General features: G+C 39.7%; 1 protein-coding gene across 3 annotated transcripts in view; it reads left to right on the forward strand.

Moving 5' to 3' along the window:
• Nucleotides 1-17,700, forward strand: part of pappa2 (pappalysin 2) — a 60,836-nt gene that overhangs the window by 39,883 nt on the left and 3,253 nt on the right. For 2 of the 3 annotated variants that reach the window (XM_023965190.1, XM_023965189.1), the window contains 5 exons: nt 1,454-1,622; nt 2,081-2,213; nt 2,721-2,842; nt 5,857-5,928; nt 15,411-15,509. In XM_023965190.1, coding sequence (XP_023820958.1) covers nt 1,454-1,622; nt 2,081-2,213; nt 2,721-2,842; nt 5,857-5,928; nt 15,411-15,509 — 595 coding nt within the window. Of the gene's footprint in view, nt 1-1,453; nt 1,623-2,080; nt 2,214-2,720; nt 2,843-5,856; nt 5,929-6,005; nt 8,827-15,410; nt 15,510-17,700 lie in introns of those variants that run through there. The other variant, XM_023965191.1, reaches the window with a different exon arrangement.

Consider the following 17,700-nt stretch of genomic DNA (forward strand, 5'->3'; position numbering starts at 1 on the left):
ATATATAGATGTATGTGTTCAGTAACTGAATGACAATTTTGTCTTCTGTAAATTGATGTGAGCACTGACAAATGTGTCAAAGTTTCAACTTTAGTCACAGACAGGACAGGACAGTTCCCATCCGTTTGGTAAATAAATGTGGAAAATATCAACAGTTACATAACAAAACTTTTTTGAAACTTTTCTACCTTGATTGAGGCCCGAAAGGTTTTACAGTCAAAGGTCCCACTCACCCATGCGCATTCACAGTGATGCTGCATTCACACTTAGCACAAGAGTGCGTCAAGAGCGGCCAGTTTCAATATTAAGTCAATGGGACAGACGCGATCTGGGGTCAGGTGGCATTTTGGTCCTGCAATAGCGGGATTTAGGAAGCTCCGTATGCATGGTTCAAATATCTCAACTTTGGACATAGGATGTGTTCAGTGACTTGATCAGCTCTTAGGATCAGCTATGCCGACCCCGGGAGGCTAGCTGGCGGGCAGGGACAGGGGAGCAGCTGGGGCATTGGGGAGGCAACCTGCTCGGGTCTCCTGAACTTTATTATATTTTTCCTCATTTTCATCAAGACAATGATAATTCTTTAAAAAGTTCTTTCTAATTTTATTCTTGTTTTTATTTTTTCCTCGGGTAATGCGAGACAGACAGTGAGTCTTCAAACTGGGTCACAGAGAGACATTGCGGAAGCAGCTGTCATTCAGATGCAGCTCCTGCAGCCGGAGTGTGCCGGGAGAATCACTGCATGATCCCATAAACCAAGACATGAGACATGATTACGATGTTTTTGTAGAGCTTTTTTCAATAACTAATCCTGATCTCACGACAATTATTTTTCTTCCATGAAATGGAAATTAAATATATACAGACACCACTCCATGCAGCGATCAAGCTGAAAACATTTGTTGTCATCTGTTATGATTAATTCTTTCTGGAGAAAAGATGTTTTCTTCTCCAAATTCCTTCAAATAAACCAGCCAATTTCTAAACCTGCCAAATCCCTTTTTGGGGTCACTGGGTTGCTGGAGCCTATCCCACCCATTTTTGAGACGGGGCACATCATGGACCGGTTGCCAGTCTGTTGCAGACTGTCATTTATTTTAACATTGAAACACAGATCCAGTGAACAAAAAAATAAAATAACTTCTGCTAGGTTTCTGTAAGAATTGAAACATCAAAAGCAATTTTATATAAAATGGGGATTAATGCACAGCAAAAGCTACTTTCCTTATGTCTCTTTGGTTGGCTAATTAAAATGTGGAATATGCTTGAATCTCTTGGTTTTTAACATTTTAATCAAGCACTGATGTTTATCAAGCTGCAGTTTCTTTAATAACATGACTTTTAAGTTGTCTGATTGTATTATTAAGAGCCTCTGGTGCCATACGACGATTTTTACAGCTTGTAGTCGTAGCAAATTATGTGAGATGCATGTGTTTATTTTTGTCGTCTCTAGGAAGTTTTTCCAACTGGAATGCTTGGAGGGAGGCCAGTGGGAGGAAAACGGCTGTGAGCCGATATCCTGCCCGGCCTTGCCTGACGTATTCCAGGGCATGTACAGTTGCACCAATGAGCTTTACTTTGACACCCTCTGCACCCTGCAGTGCCCGGACGTCACAGAAAATGTGAGATTTCCACACACTTAGTGACGTAAAACTAAATTCTGAAGAGAGGTTAAGTTTTTGTTTAGATAGATGGACAGAAAATACCTAAACAGACATAAATTATCGAAATACATTTTTAATTGATCAAATGTTTGAGATCTGGTATGATGGTGATTCAGTTTAGCGGGGATTGTATTGGGGCTGTAAAAGGAGGGCTTTAGAAATATATTATTTTAGGCACAAAAAGTTGAAATTCACTTTTACTTGTTATACATTTTCGTTTAGTTACCAGAGAAATACTGGAAAAGTTGATTTCTCCTTTTTATTTTACTATTTATTTTATGTGCTAAAATATGTAGAAGAGTCACATGAAGTCTCAGCTGTAAATAGATAAAACCATTAAGTTGTGGATAAACTGAGCAGGAAGAGTGTGGACAGAGCACAGAAAATGATAGACTCCCATTTCTTTTTCTCTCTAGACTGAAATTCGCTGCAGTAAGGATGGTGAATGGACGGCAGAGTTTACCATGTGTTCCGCGCTTCGGGGTTCTTGTTCTGCACCGTCAGATCTCAATTCTGTGGAGTACAGCTGTGACCAGGGAATGGATATCGGTGAGTGACATTATTATTCCTCTTCCTGTCTCTCAAACTAAAGAGATGGAAAAAAAAATCTTCAACCAGATCTGACAATATCTGATCTTTAAAATCAGATTTGTTTGGGTGTGTTCCAAATACCAGGAAGGTATTATTGTCTCATTTATCACAGTAACAAGTCCATGAAGCTACAGGAGTTTCTTCTCCCAAAAGGAAATTATGCTCCATACTAAACCAAAAGAAGAAATATGGAAAGATGTTTTCATAGAGAAATATAATTTAGCCTATTCTCTATTGCATGAATTTCTTTAATACTGGTTGGAACAAAGACTTTTTTTCTTTCAATTTAATATTTTGAATGCAACACAACCACAGAGTGAGGCGTAAGGTAAAACCAGGACCTCACCTTATTATTAATAGAATATTTGAAACTTTAAGGTGGTGGGAACTAAAACTAAAGCTGTAAAAGTCATTGCATGTCATTGTGGACAAACCTTTTTTGTTTTGTTTTAATTTTTGTTGCAGGTGCTATGTGCTACCCAACATGCATTTTCGCTCAGGATGTGGATTTGTATGACGCGGTAGTCCTGCCTAATGGCACCACAGCTGACACTTTAAAATATTGGACTCTGCCGACCACAGTCCAGGTAAGACGACCACGAAAACCAGCCGGGTGTGTCATTAAAGCCTGGACACCCGCACGGCGGGTCAACTCTTGCCATGTGGCGATGCAGCGGCAGATAGGACTCAATTAGGGCGATTACAGCAGATATGAACCATCCAAAAAATAGTATTGCGTGGAAGTCAGACATTGGGATTTGCGCTGCTGCAGCTGAGCAGCGTAGCAGAGACAGAACATCAGGAGAAAGTAGAGAACATCTTCATTATCTTAAAAAGAAATGTGTACATTTCTACGATTAACAGTTGAGCTGCTGATAGAGCAATTTGATTTGAGTCTTTGTGATCCAGACAGAACAAAAACCTTTGGTATTGGACAGTATAGCAGTAAAAAAAAAAACTTTTTCAAGTTTTTTGTGCCACATTTTTAGTAGTTGTTTCAAGTCCTTTCACCTCAACTCGTCATTCGGCTTGGTTTTGTTTATTTTTCATTCCACTTAAATGGCACTTCAATGTTGGTGGCCTCGTTGTAGCATAGCGGGCCAAACACTAACACCTACCGCTGTCTCACGCTGGTTTTTGGCATCATGGCAGAATTCGGACCACTGGTCCTCCCGTAACGACCATGAATGAACTTGAAACCACAGGTGAAGAGGCATTAAAAATTGTGGCTGCTTTGTGGTACGCCACCTAGTGATAAAACAGTCCAGGCATCATTCGGCTCCAAAAGAAATGAGCATATCATTGCAGTCTAATATGTGGAAATGCAAAGACATGTGACCATACAGTGTGGTCGAATTTTCTGATAATGTTCCCTTTGGATTATTTTGATGTGGAAAACCAATAATGGGCTGAACTTTAGGAAGCTAAAATGTGAATGGATTTGTCATTAATTCTTGTTTGTTTGTTTGTACACATATTTAATTTAGACTTGATTATCTTACAAGAAATACAAAGAATATATAAAACTTCAACTACACTGTTTAGTACCCATATATTTATTTCTGAGTCTCACTGGTTGAATTTTTGGCAAAAGATGTTCTGGATCAATTTTAGGTCAGTCAATCGGATCAAATCTGATCGTTCGAAATGAACCAAAAATGACTATGAATTGTATCAAATTAGGATATGAATAGAATTGTTCTGAAAATGAATTGTTAGACCCCTACTTTTTTACTAGGCAAACATTACAATTTGCTCTTCTTTTTTTTTTTTTTTTTTTTTTACTTTATCAAACTTAAACTTGAAATTGTTTCCATAAACATTATGTCTCTTCGGTTGGAATGATTTATGGTTGACATGAATAATCAGTTTGTATAAAAATCCGATTAAAATGGTCCAAATTCTACACTTTTATTTCTATCTTTTTATGGACTTTTAGTGCAGTTTTTATATAAAACTCAAAGCCTTAACCAACATCTCACATTTAAAATAATTTGCATTTATTTTTTGGGTTAATCTGGAATATGTTTTAGAGTATGGGGGGTGCATCTGATTAGCCTTTTGTAATAATGGGGAAATCCATATTTGGTATGAATGAACAAAACACTTAAATGACCTCAAAGACCTTATTGAACCTTATTTGCGATGATGGGTTTGAAACGGTTGCAGTGCTGCAGTTGTGCTCTTTAAAGGTCGCTATGGGTTTAGTATTTCACCAGATGTCCCCATCATTAAAGTCTTGAAGCTTTGAATCTTTTTCGACATAATTGCGAGGAAAGCCTCAGTGCTTCGTGAAGCCTCGCTTCTCCACGCACACCAGAGCAGAATCTGAACCCGCATTCTGTCAATCAGAGGTCAGCCATTCTACCTTTGTGCTACAGCAATTTTGCTCATTTTAGAAACTAAATAGGCAATCAAGAAAGTGAAACTGCAATGTTTCAGAGTGCATACCCTTTTAGATAGGACTTTTTCCATCTCATTAACTTTAAGGATTCACTTTTTGGCCACTAAAATGATCTGGTTGTTCTTACACAGAAACGATGATTAAACATAAGCAGGTTTTTAGACTTTAGTGAACTAGAAAGTGTTTCTGCTGAGGATATATTTTTTAAAGGTTACCAGAAAAATATGACATGCTTTCTAAGATGTTGGTAGATGCATTATTCAGGCACCTGGTGGAAGCGCTGCTTGAGCTGATGCCCCAGGGATGACCCAGGACTTCTTGGGCAATTTTATCGCCCGCCTTGAGTGGGTGCAGCTGGGGACCCCCCATGATTATGTGGAGGAAGCTGGAGAAAGCAGGGAGCCGTGAGCCTCCCGTGTGCTACCACGGCTCTAAAACCTGCTGATGCTTAAAGAATAGATGGCCAGATGAAAGCGCAAATGTTTCTCATATCGGATAATACCTGACCTCTACCAAGTTAGTGTTTTTTTAAGGTTATCTGGAATTTTTTTTCTTCTTATATGGGTCAACTAATAGTCCTACAAAATCAAATAGTGAGCGTGTGTTTGTTATCATTCGAGTGTTTTTACATTGCAAAGAATCACAGGGAGATAGCAGGACTAAAGGTTCAGATTGACGTCAAGCCTTCTAGGAACTGCTCTCATATCTCTCACACACTGTGTTTACACATCAGTAAAAAAGAAAAAAAACAGGAATGGCAGATCTTGGATCAGACTACCTGTGCTGTTGTTTTCCCTAAAAGATGGATAATGTTTCTCAATATCGTATCTTAGGAAATGCGCTTGCGTTAATGATGTGGCAAACAGCGCGTCAGTTTTGCCTTAACGTTGGGTGGTCAGTCAGTCTGCTCTTGCCAAAGTCAAATAGTTGGGCTGATCTCTTATTATTCACAACATATCTTTGACGATACTTTGTGAATTGTGTTATCTCAAATTCTTACAAATCCCTGGACCTAATCCACTTTCAACAATTTAACTTTTTTTCTGTAAATTCTAATCAAAATAATGTTGCTCAAGTAAAAAATGGTTTGCCTTAAAAGTACAGTTTTTGTCTGTAAATCATGATTTTCTTCAGCTGTTTTCCTTTTTCTTTGCGGTTTTTTCTCCTAAAAGATGTGCTCTTTTCTTTGCTTCTTAGAGCATAGTTTGCACCGGGAAGCTGAAGTGGTATCCCAACCCTCAGAACATCCACTGCATCCAGTCTTGTGAGGTAGGAAAAGCGAGGCATTTGCAGACATTTGAATGGTACCGTTTTGGTTTTCCCTTTATTCTATTCATCTTTCCAAGGAGGCTGACACAGGAGGATTATCCACAGAGATATCAGTCTCACCCGGATCTTGTCAGCTGTCAGTGAAGTGTTTTAGTGGTGAATGATACCGTTTTGGCCAGAAACTAGTAAATCCCTCACAGGTGTTGAGAGGCCATGAAATTTGAAGTTGAAGTTTTCCATGACCCAGATGGTTTTTTTTCTCTATAAATTTGGAAAAGACCATTTATTTCCTTTAATATTTGACCTAATTGCTACATTTAGAGTGGCCTCCAACTCATGAATGTCTTTTGGTTGTATGCAATTATAATTGTGTTCTTTCACACAACAAAGTGCATTAAGTTAGCTTTTATAATGCAAAATGACCATATCTGGTAAAAATCCATTTAGGATTTATTTTTGGAGAGCACTAGGCAAAAAATAAATCTTGTGGCATCTTTATTTTTATCTTTTCTTAAAAAATACCTGTCCGTCTGCATTTTTTTCATAAACACAAATCTCCGGCAGAAACGCATATTCCGTCAAAGGAGCTTCTGTTTCTTTCTTTTTTCTTGCTTTCCAGAAACGGTGCTGGAAATGTCAACCGATTCTAACGAAGTATCCAACAGACATTTGTGGTTACTTATTTTATTTGACAGAAAAGACAAACAAATGAAAGCTCACAAGGTAATGAAAGGTCTTACCCTGCTGTACGGTCATTTCAAATGATCATTATCTGTAAACGTCTTAGTGTGTTTCTCTCAAAACTAGAGTGATAATTTAGGTTCATAAAATGTCAGCATAAAACATAAACAAAAAAAACATGTTTTTGCTATGAAAAATCATTTAGTAAGTAGGCTTTATGCCCTAAATTTAGAGTAAGTTGTATGGGTCATCCTTACATCTCTTTACATAAACACAGCTTTAGACATTTTACTAGAGGCTTGTACTTGTTTGCTTGTTACTGGAGTGTTCACTTGTATCCAAAAAGTGTGTATTCATTTTTGGTGAATGAACACATTGAAGCTGTGGTTAGTATTGTTTATTTGTTTTAATGTACCCCATCGTAGTTCATTTTGAGTATGGTGACAACATACTAGTGCAATAAGTTGAAATGAATTTTAGAAAAAAAATTGGAATACGATCCTAGTTCTAATTGGCCCATCTTAATGAATCCTCACAAAAGAACTAGCACTTATTCTTAGAACATAAATCTAAATTTTGGTTTCCAAAATAAGGACAATACATTTATTGATAATAAACTAGTCAGTATTTATTGGACTTTAAAATAACATGCTTAAAATCAAACCAAAAATTACAGTGCAATTTGAGTTTAATTTGAGTCTTAAATTAGGATGTTCTTTCATCAAGAGTTTGGAGCAAAAGGATCTTGACTCATATTAAGAATAATTTCCTTAGCTTGGAAAAATGAGGAGCAAAGAAAATTTAAAAAATAATTTAAAACCTGCTGAAATTTCTTGAACGCCAAAAAACAAGGTTTTAAATGTTTGAAGTATCTTTTTGTATAGCTTTGACGTTTGCAGTGTTTCCCTTCTTGACTAAAAGCAACAAAAATCACAACTTGTCTGTTATTGGCCGTGCCAGAGAAGTGTTGACTGATCCTGAGGATTGTCCCTAAAGTCACCCGCTTTTAGGATGACCATTGACGTGTTCTCCCTACCATGACAAAGGGGGATAAAGGTGGAAAGATTTCACGTAATCCATGGACACCAGTGAAGATCACAAATCATTGAAGAAAAAAGGTTCAGCGCCCTGTCTAGTGGGTCTAGATGACCCAACTCCCAATGTTAAAGTGCCTAGGATAGCACAAGGGTTAAGGCAGACCCATGGAGGGCTTTGTTTTTTGGAGAAAGCGCTTGATAGATGTGGAACAGCATGACATACAGATCTCAGTTTATGCTTTTTGGGACTAAAAACGACACCTTTCATCAAATCTTACATTCATAGTTCACAGTTGAGCACTCAGTTTCATATTTTGATATGTTTATATAATATATGTAATCAATGGGAGTTCTAAGTTTTGAGATAAAAAGGCTCCAATATGAGAGAAACACATCTATTATTTCTCTAAATAAGTCTACAAATTCTATTCAGAAGCTATACAAGTGCGACTTTGCTCGTAATATTAAAGACAGTAACATAATCTGACATTAAACTTTTAATGGAGCCCTGCGATAGACCATCAGTCTTTTTAGGAGGAAGCCTTCTTCCTGGCCAGCGACACCTGCGATGAGCCTTGGAGATCCTGAAACAGATGTTGCGGGTATCAAAAAATCTGTATGCACATTTTAACGCCAACAGTAAATCATCTCAAACCGCAAACGCCGTTAGATTTGATATGACATTCACCCTCCGGGTTCAGAGAAAAAGGCTGGAACTGCCGATGGAACACATAAACTGTTGATGGCTCACAGTATTCAAATATTCGCTCCGACCTGCCAGCACTACATTTTCCCCCTCCACTTTGCCGTGGCTGCTGCTAGGCAAAACAGTTGCTTGTGACCCACTCCTCCACTACAACTCTGTAAATTATACTAGACCACATGTGTTGCTTGTGATCTGTGCCAGATTTCCTCCAGATGTCATTGCTTCCCTCTCCGTATCGAACCATGCATCCCTTTCCGGGTTGACAGTGTGAGTTGGCTAAAACATCTACCTTGGACTCCTGTCCAGCAAAGAATACTTTTTAAATGTTTTTATCTCACCTTTAGTGCTAGAAAGTAAATGCTTCCTACTAGAAGCTTCTTCATAGAAGTGTCAAGCTTAATTACTAGATATAAGACTGGACCACTAGCCAATTAAATGCATTAAATTATGCATCGTTTGATTTGAGGTATTTTGGCAGAAATGATTAAAACAAAAAAAAAAGTAAACTCTGCTGTTCTGATTTGCTCGATCCCACGGTGAAGCTTTTAGCCTGAATCAAATTAAAACTGAGCGAGTATTAATTGTACAAAAATGCAGAAGAAAAGCAAAACGTTTGATTACAATCTTTGTTCCACAAAACTGATACCGCTGTGACACACAGCCGACACCTCCGATCGGGACTCACGGAGGGTTGTTATGTCTGACAAACACCTGCTGCGACTTAAAGGTTGGAGCGTGAGAAAACGTTTCAAAAATGTTTGCTTTTGAAAAACAAAAATATGCAAATAAAAATGTGGGGGTTCAATTAAGGCCACTCATTTACCCAACCTGAGCCTTTTTTTGCACGACTGTAGACTAAACATAAGAGGCTGATTAAACGTCATTGCTCTGCTGATGATATCTTTCCTGGATTTTTATTTGATCAAGTTCTCCTCCATGTGTCCACCTTTTTTCGTTTGGAGCTCAGTGAAGATAACCTCCCGGCACGCATGCCTCTGGAAACACTTTCTCCACCACTTTGAAGGCGGAATGGCTCACTGTCTGCTGGTGAAGGTGTGCACATCCAGGGCTCTTGGCTCCTCACTGCAGGACACGCTCTCCCTTTTGGGCGTTTGATGCTGCAGGTTTTATGGGAACAGCGAGATCTGACTGCTTTACAGCTCATAACCACCCACTGCCGTAGTGACAGTTATAACAACAGAACATACAGTTCTTCTAAATAGGTGTTTAAATTGGATTCCGATTAGACCTGAATTGCGATAAACTGAACTGTATTTGATCGGCCTTGGACTTTCCGACATTTCCCCATAAAGTGCTTTTGTTGTGAGCTGCAAAAATACATACAGAAATAATTTGAAAAGTATTAAAAGTATGCCACCAAAAAGAGAAAATTTAGAAGGATGACACTGTTACATTTTGTAGTGAGGAGTTGAGGTGGTAGATAAGTGGTGGAAATAAAATAAAACTAAAAAAAGAAGAATTGGGTGTTAGTAGGAAAAAAGTGTATTTTCATGTTTAAACAAAAGAATTCAGTTTTCTTTAAAAGACTCATGACAGTACACCAGCTTAAAGTCCCATTCCGATCTTCTTTTGATCTATTTTAAAAGAGTTTATATAAATCTTTTATTTATGATTATTTCGTTTTTAGCCAAAGTAAAAAATAAAAACTTTTTGTAGGGGGATCCAAATCTACAATTCCAAAATTTAGTGCACTAGAAATTTTCTAGAAGTCTGCAAAAAACCAGTATACATTGATGCTCACTAGATTGGTGAATATAGACCATTGCGTTTGAACAAGTTAAAAAAAAAGTATTTTAAGGGGCCTATATCATGCCTTTCTTACCCCGTCAGGGTAAACTATATCCACATGTATGATAGTATTTTACCTTTGGCACACTAAAGAACAATTTTTTAAATATTTTTTAAATTATTTTCACAGCTCCTTTTTTCTACTTGGAAGTAAAATGACTACATCTCTGAGGCACTGCCTTTCATTACTCCAACCTAGATTAAACTGCATTTCTGCAATTCGCCCACGAAAAAAACAACATCATCCAAACTTTTGCAAAGACGGATTTTCTTATTGTGCAAATAAAATGAAAGGTTTTTGCCAATCACTGCTAGCTCGGTGGAGAAAGCGGGTGTGTGTGTTGGCCCTGGGGCGGTGCTGGCCACACAGACTCTTCCTGGAAGGGGCCGGTGACATCACAATGTGAGAATCTGCTCTTTTTTGTGGAATGGGTGGGGCTGGTGCTCAGAGCACAGGTTTTTAGAAGAATACTCAGAATACTTTGAATGGATCAAAATACCACTAATAGTGAGGAATTAATATAAAAAAGTAGACTTTGCATTATGTAGGCTCTTTAAAGTATTTTTGTGCATTTTGTATGAAGTTTTCATCTTCAGAACACAGTGGATTCATAAATAGTCTTTGTAAAATGCTAATATTTATTTGTTTTTTTTGAGTAGTGAGCATGGTTTGTAGACTTCTAAGTAGGGACCCATTGTATTTTCAATGTAACAAATACAATCTTTTTCAAACTGCTTTTTTTTTTAACTTGTCCTGTCCAACAGCTGGGCAAACAGATGAGAGCTGAAGGCCTCTTGTGTTGGACATATTTTACTTTAAAAACAGGGGTTATGTATCTTCTGACAAACCAGAGGTATGACTGAATAAACCCCTTTTGTAATCGAGGCCAAACTTTATTCATATTAATCATATTTGAAAATACACTCAAATATACTCATTACGGTGAGGTTTAGATGTAGTACTATAAGGGCGGGGCCTGTCCACACATACACTCAATTGTTATAAACACACCTGTTGGCTCAAAAAATGTTCACATGTCAACATGTACACTACACAAATAATGTTCACACATGCATACTTATGCCTTCAAACCAACTAGTGTGAAATATTTCATTCAGTCATGCTAACTAGGTGAGCTAACACCTGTACTCAAGTGAGTGTTTATGTTCTTCTAAAATGGATGATGGAATGCAAAAAGAAGGAGGGAGAGTTCCCAGCCATCCCCACACCAAGACCCCCGCCACAGCAGCAGCAGCAGCCAGAAACCCCCCCCCAACACCCGCATGTCAGCAGATAGAGAACAACCGCCCCCCGGGTGATCACATCCGCCACCCAGTCCAGGGCCAGCAGGACCGCCACGGGGGCCCCCAAACTGCATTTTTTGTTTGCTCCTGATTCCCCACGATTTGCATAAAGCAATAATACGCTTCACTTTCTTTATATATGTTCTCCATCATCAGGAAAATGCTAAAAAATAAGTTAAAAACAGCAAAAACACCCTTTTCATTGGAGTAGGTCTTTAAAGAGTCAGCACCAGAAGGGTGCCTGTCAGGAGCTGCAAGTGGATGACCCAAAATTCAGGAGACCAGGCTTGGTGACACAAAATAAAACATTTCATAAACAAATTGAAAAAGCCAAAACCCATGGAGCAACAAAAAGGTGACACAACAGAGCAAATGACCTCAAAAGCAGACACTAAATAGGCTGAGTGCAACTAACTAAAATGATGACAGCTGTGGATCATGATGGACCGGGAAACCGTGTGACTGAGGGAAACTCAGAACATGACCAAAAACCACAAAAACCAAACAAAACCACAGAACCCTTACAGTGCCTCGTTGGCCTGCGATTTGTTTCTCTGTGTTTTTCTTTGTTGTTGTTTTTTTATTTTTGCTCTGATTTAAGGGCAAGTCACCGCTCAAAGATAACAGACAAACCAGCTGAACTTTTAATTATCCGTTTGAGACTGAGGTGTGCAGCCAACTCTGGCTGCTCCAATCTTCTTGGTTGGATGCATGTCTCTGAAGAGTTATGTATATGCAGCCTGGAGGGGAATGAAAATGCTAATTAACCTCAACATGGACCTTAGCCTTTCAATTAACCTCAGAAAAGAGAGGGGGGCAAAAAATTTAAAAGGCTTATCCTAATTTGCAGAGATTTGACCAAGAGGCAAAATGCATGTATTGCTGGGATAAAGGCCATTTCTGGAAATGTTTCCAATCATTCAATGGGTTTTGAGGCTAGTGAAAGTTAGTGCTTTGTGCAGGTATTCATAAATGTACACACAAGAAGTGATTTGTTTGAAGCTTGTGTTGTAGTCGCTGGTAAAGTATTTACTCAGACACAGAGCGATTAAATGGATTTATCCATGCCACGGCCATTTAGTTGGGAAAGGTAGGGGGTTTCTTCAACCAGGGAGTTCTTTGAAGAGAGGAGAAAGCTGGAGAAATCTTCTCAGCAGCTGCTCTTTCCTTCTGCACAGGTTCAGGCCTTTGAAGTGTCTCCATCAGCCCATCGGATGAAGCCAAAACTAAAACTGACATTCTGCACTCATTTCAAATTGTTGGCACCTCGGGGAAAAACCTTTAGGGTTTTCCCCTTTAGTCTCAACATTCTGCGCGAGTTAAATTCCGCAAACGTGCGTGCCACTCCTGTCTTCCCCCAAAGGGAACCTGCTTTGGCCAAAGCATTACACAAAAGTCAGGGACCACCAATAACCCCCTACATAAAACACGTTTAAACAGTTATCAAGTGATAAGTGCATCTGCTCTTTTTCTTTTTGATCAAGTCATTTTTTTCGGGGGGGGGGGGTGTTAAGGCTTTCTTGTTAAATCACATTGAATTCATCGATTTCCTTCCTCAGTCAGGCTGGGTTTGCCAAAGCAAACAGTCATTACTCTAAATCCTCACAGACACACTCCAAAGGCAGAGGCAGATTTAACTTCTACACCAGGGCCCGGGTCGTTCATCAGTACACTGGATGTGATGTTTCCGTCCACTTCAGACTTTAAACACATACCTCTATCTGAATGACCACAGCAGGAAACATCAGGCTACGTAGCCATCATTCTTAAGTGCCAGAGCCGGTCACACTCACCTCTTACCGACTCCACGTCTGCATTTTTTTGCTCCTTTTTTTGGCTATTTATTCTCTGTCGGGCCACAGTTCAGAGGATTCTGTTACTGAGGTCATTAGCAGGTGCCGGGCAGAGCTGATACCTCATCAGTAGATCGGCTCCATCTCTGGATCTTCCTTAGAAAAGGAGGGAACTCTTATCTTTGGAGTGAAGACAGACAAAGCACTTGCTGTAACTCTTTCAAAGAGCAGCAAAACACTTCTCAGCATAATAGTTTTTGGACTTAGCTACCTCAAAACTGCAGGGTTTTTTGTGCAGGGAAGTTTACAATAGCTTTATGTAAAATAAATGAATTGTAAGTTAAAATGGAAAAAAAAGGTTGTAGCAGGTAGTATTAAAATATTTTAAGGATACCAACTATAAAAACAAAGATCCTTCAGGAATTAGAAGAAACAATTTAAATGTCTGCCTGAAAACCCTATAGCTTTAATACTCTGTATTTAGGTTTCTGTACTGTAAAATATTGTCAGCAGTACTTTCCCACAATAGAATTACAATAATTGAGAAAGCCATTGGTAGGATTCTAGTAAAGGGGTCTGCAACATGCGGCTTTAGAGCCACATATGGCCTTTTTGCCCTTTCTATGTGGCTTTCTGGTTAAAGAAAATGTATTTTAAAAAGTAACTGTAGAGTCAAATGTAAGCAAGGAGTGGAGTAAAAAAACCTCAAACTTTATTCAACAGTTGAAGGACAGTATAAATCAAAGTGGAACTAAAACATGTTGACAGATTTGTGTGCAGTGTAACACATAAAATCAATTGGAGGTCAGTAAGTACAACCAGAATTAAGGATTTTTAGAAGGATTTTCTATTATTGAACACATTCAAGGATTTCAAGTGCGTCTACAGTTAAAAAAATCCAGTATGGGTCACTTCATTTGCTCTGATTTGATTTTCGTTTGTTTGATCTATGAATTTTTCGCAGAAAAAAAAGTGAAATAAACGTTTTTTTTTTTAAATCACTGCTGCCATTACGGTTCCTACTACTACATTCCAGATAATCCTATGTGGTAAAGGGTGTCATTTATTGTGAAAGTAAGTCATGTGAACCTCTGTCAAGTTAGAAACATTCATATTTTGGGAAAAAAAGTTATTTTCTCTTTGTTAATGTTTTATTTTTGCCAATAAAAACAGTAGTTAATTTAAATTTATCATGATAGTGACGATAACATAGATACAAATGGGTGTCTTCTTTTTCTAAAGGGGGAAGTTGTTGTCAGTGAGAAATGGACCCAAATGGCTCTTTAAGCCTGAAAGGCTCCAGACCCCTGTTTTAGAAAAAGTAACTTTGAATTTAACAGCAGCATCTCTTGCAATTTAGCATTGATGTCTGTCATGAATGGTAATTCATAAAACCTAAATGTAAAAAGCTGACAGATTGACATCAAGTTAAGTAAATAGATGAACATTAAAAATGTTAAACACAAATTAAATTGAGAGAAAAAATGAAAAATCCCCATTCACAAAACAATAAAAGTATTGTATTGATTTTTAAATGTATATCTACTTTTCCATTTAGGATTGGAAGAATGCATTTTTTTTCAGAAGCAATAGCACTTCTCCTGTTACTGAAGCAAACTTGTCAGCGCTGATGAAAAGTTTCCCTCATAATTAACAGTTTTTCAGGCTGGCCCCGTGAAAAAAGAGAGAGCGAGGAACCCAGATGAAAGGAGCAGCGGTTAAGAGTGGAGTTTATGGAGCTGAAATGTGACGGAGAGCTTACAAAGTGCTGTTTTTTACTGCTGTTTTCCTTGCTGGCTGTTACGTCATTTCAACATTCCAGCGTTTTAACAACCTGGAGCAGTTCAGTGGCAACAACACGAGCTCTAGCAGGAGGATCAATAACAACAGTCTCAAATGACCTGCCTTCTTTAAAACTGTCTTAACTGCAGGAAGCTTTTTTTTTATCATCAGCATGTTGATGTTTTACAGACAATTATAGTGTGGCTTAATTTTACAACTGCTAATTACTTTTATCCTATATTAGGTCACAGATTGAATGCTTTTGAATCATTACAATTTGCCTTACCTTCTTTTTGGGCTCTGCAGACTAAATAAAAAGTGTTATATCTGCCACCATGACACGGTTTCTTGTTTACATCTTGCTCCTAGCCTTTTGGAGGGGACGGCTGGTGCGACACCAACAACAACAGGGCTTACTGCCAGTATGACGGAGGGGACTGCTGTCCGTCCACACTCTCCACCAAGGAGGTAAACACCCCAATGCAGATTTCACTCTACTTTGGATTTTAGAGTCTTTTCCGATCGTCTCATGGCCGACCGAGCTCCTACATTCAGATTCCTCGTGTTTGCAGCGGCAGAAAACGGTCCGTTTTGGCCCGAGCCCTGCACCACATTGCAGGAGACTTCTGCTACGTAAACAAACACTGATCCCTCTTAGCTTCCCCTCTCCGCTGTTAGCGGCCGTGCCTATTTAGTTTCCCTCATCTGTACTTAAAATAACATGGGAAACTTGTGCCTTCCAGAGTTTCCACTCAGGCTGTAAATAAGCAGCTTTTCATCACCCCAGACCACTCTACGGTTTCTCGCCTTTCCCGCTCAACTGTCGCATCTTGCAGAACTTGCAAACCTGTTGAGGTGGCGGCCGTGACGTTAAAAACAACCTTTTTTTTTTTGTTGTTGAAAAAAAAAAATCCAATCCATTTTAAGGATTAAGTGGGATATGTTGTGTTTTTCTACCCCGGCGTACTCGCCCATGATGACAGCCGGTTCGTGCTCGCTGCAAGTTGCAAACATATCACATTACGCTAATTGCCTAAATAATTGCTCCATATATCTGCTGGCTAAGAGGAATGGTATGAATAATAATGAGCGGGCCCAGGTCACGCCGCGGTGGAAAACAGGCCCTCAACTGCTTCTGGGTAAACACATCTTTTTTTTCCTATTTTTCCATGCTTTCATGAGAACCTCCATCCCGTGTAGACACTGGGGAAGGGCCCCCCTTCTCAGCCTCCAATATACCCTATTTGGCATCCGTACAGCCATTTATTCTTTACACCCATTCAAGAGGCCCTATGTCTTCATTTCTATGGCCCACATTTGGCTGGATCCTCGCTGTCTCCTGCATGTCCTGCGACACGCCATGAGTCACAGGCAGCTCCCGCCACAACAGAGAGAGAGTTCAGCAAGTCTACCACTGCCGTCATAATAAACGAGCTGCCAGACGGCCACCACTTCTCTTTTACAGGGGAAGGGGGAGCAGAGAGGTGTCTGACGGTCTGCGGTTTGCTCGGCCACCGTAAAAACCGGGAGCTGAGCGAGCCGGGCTTTGAGGAAGTGAAGTAAAGCGGAGTGAGAGTCAGCATCCTGACTGCCACCGTGGCTCCCGCTGGGATGAAGCTGGCGGGGGGCAGTAATGGAGCCTTGTTTGTAGACCGCTCAGTTTGGATGGGACTCTACTAATCCAGGTGGAGAAATTATTGCCAGTCCAGTTGTTTTGGAAAAGTAACACACTGATATTCCTTCTAGTTTGCCACAAATCCAGAATTGAAACAAAACGAGGTGATGTTTTCTGTTTAGTTTGACAGTTTTTCGGATATAATCCCAAATTAGGTTTTAGTCACATGCACCCGTACAGGGGATGGAACCGTATGGGTCCGGCAGATTTTTGGGCAGCCAGGAGCTGCTGCAATCTCATGCCTTAGTCCCAACTGCCCTTTCTGGTGGGTATGCGCTTTGGGCACGGACACCCCAAAAACCCGTTTGGGGTTTACCACTACGCATGCGGCTCTTTCATTCCTGTGCTGTGGCTCTCTGTGTTTTTGTAAAGTAACGATCATGTTCTAAAATTGCCGTGGTGCCTTTAACACCGTCAGGTAGTGAGAGCAGCGTAAACGCGCGGAGGGGCCGTGTCTGCAGCTGTGCACGCCGACCAGAGTCTGTTATGAGATGGAAAGTTCTTCTGAAAAGACAGTCAGCGGTGATCTCGTAGGGTCACATGAACGCCCAAAAAAAAGGCTTTTTTCCCCCCTAGACTTAACCCTTGTGCTATCTTATATGACCCCACCCTTACATTGACGGGTTCTCCCTACCATGACAAAGGTGGATAAAGGTGGAGAGGATTTCATGTAATCCATGGAGACCAGTGAAGATCACAAATCATTGAAGAAAAAAGGTTCAGCGCACTGTCTAGTGGGTCTAGATGACCCAACTCCCAATGTTAAAGTGCATAGGATAGCACAAGGGTTACACCACCCATTTCCGCGTAAAATTAATTAAATTTGCGTTAGGATGCTCCCACTATCCTGTCACCTGTCTGCTATGATGAACGCATGTTGCGCTATCTGTGTAGAACACGCTGGAGGGGGGGTTGCACGCGGGGGAAAACAATGAACAGGTAGAGAGGCGGGGGCGGGGCTTAGACTCACCGCTCATGATTCCA

The sequence above is a fragment of the Oryzias latipes genome, chromosome 17 (genome assembly GCF_002234675.1).
Source record: "Oryzias latipes chromosome 17, ASM223467v1".
NCBI lineage: Eukaryota > Metazoa > Chordata > Actinopteri > Beloniformes > Adrianichthyidae > Oryzias > Oryzias latipes.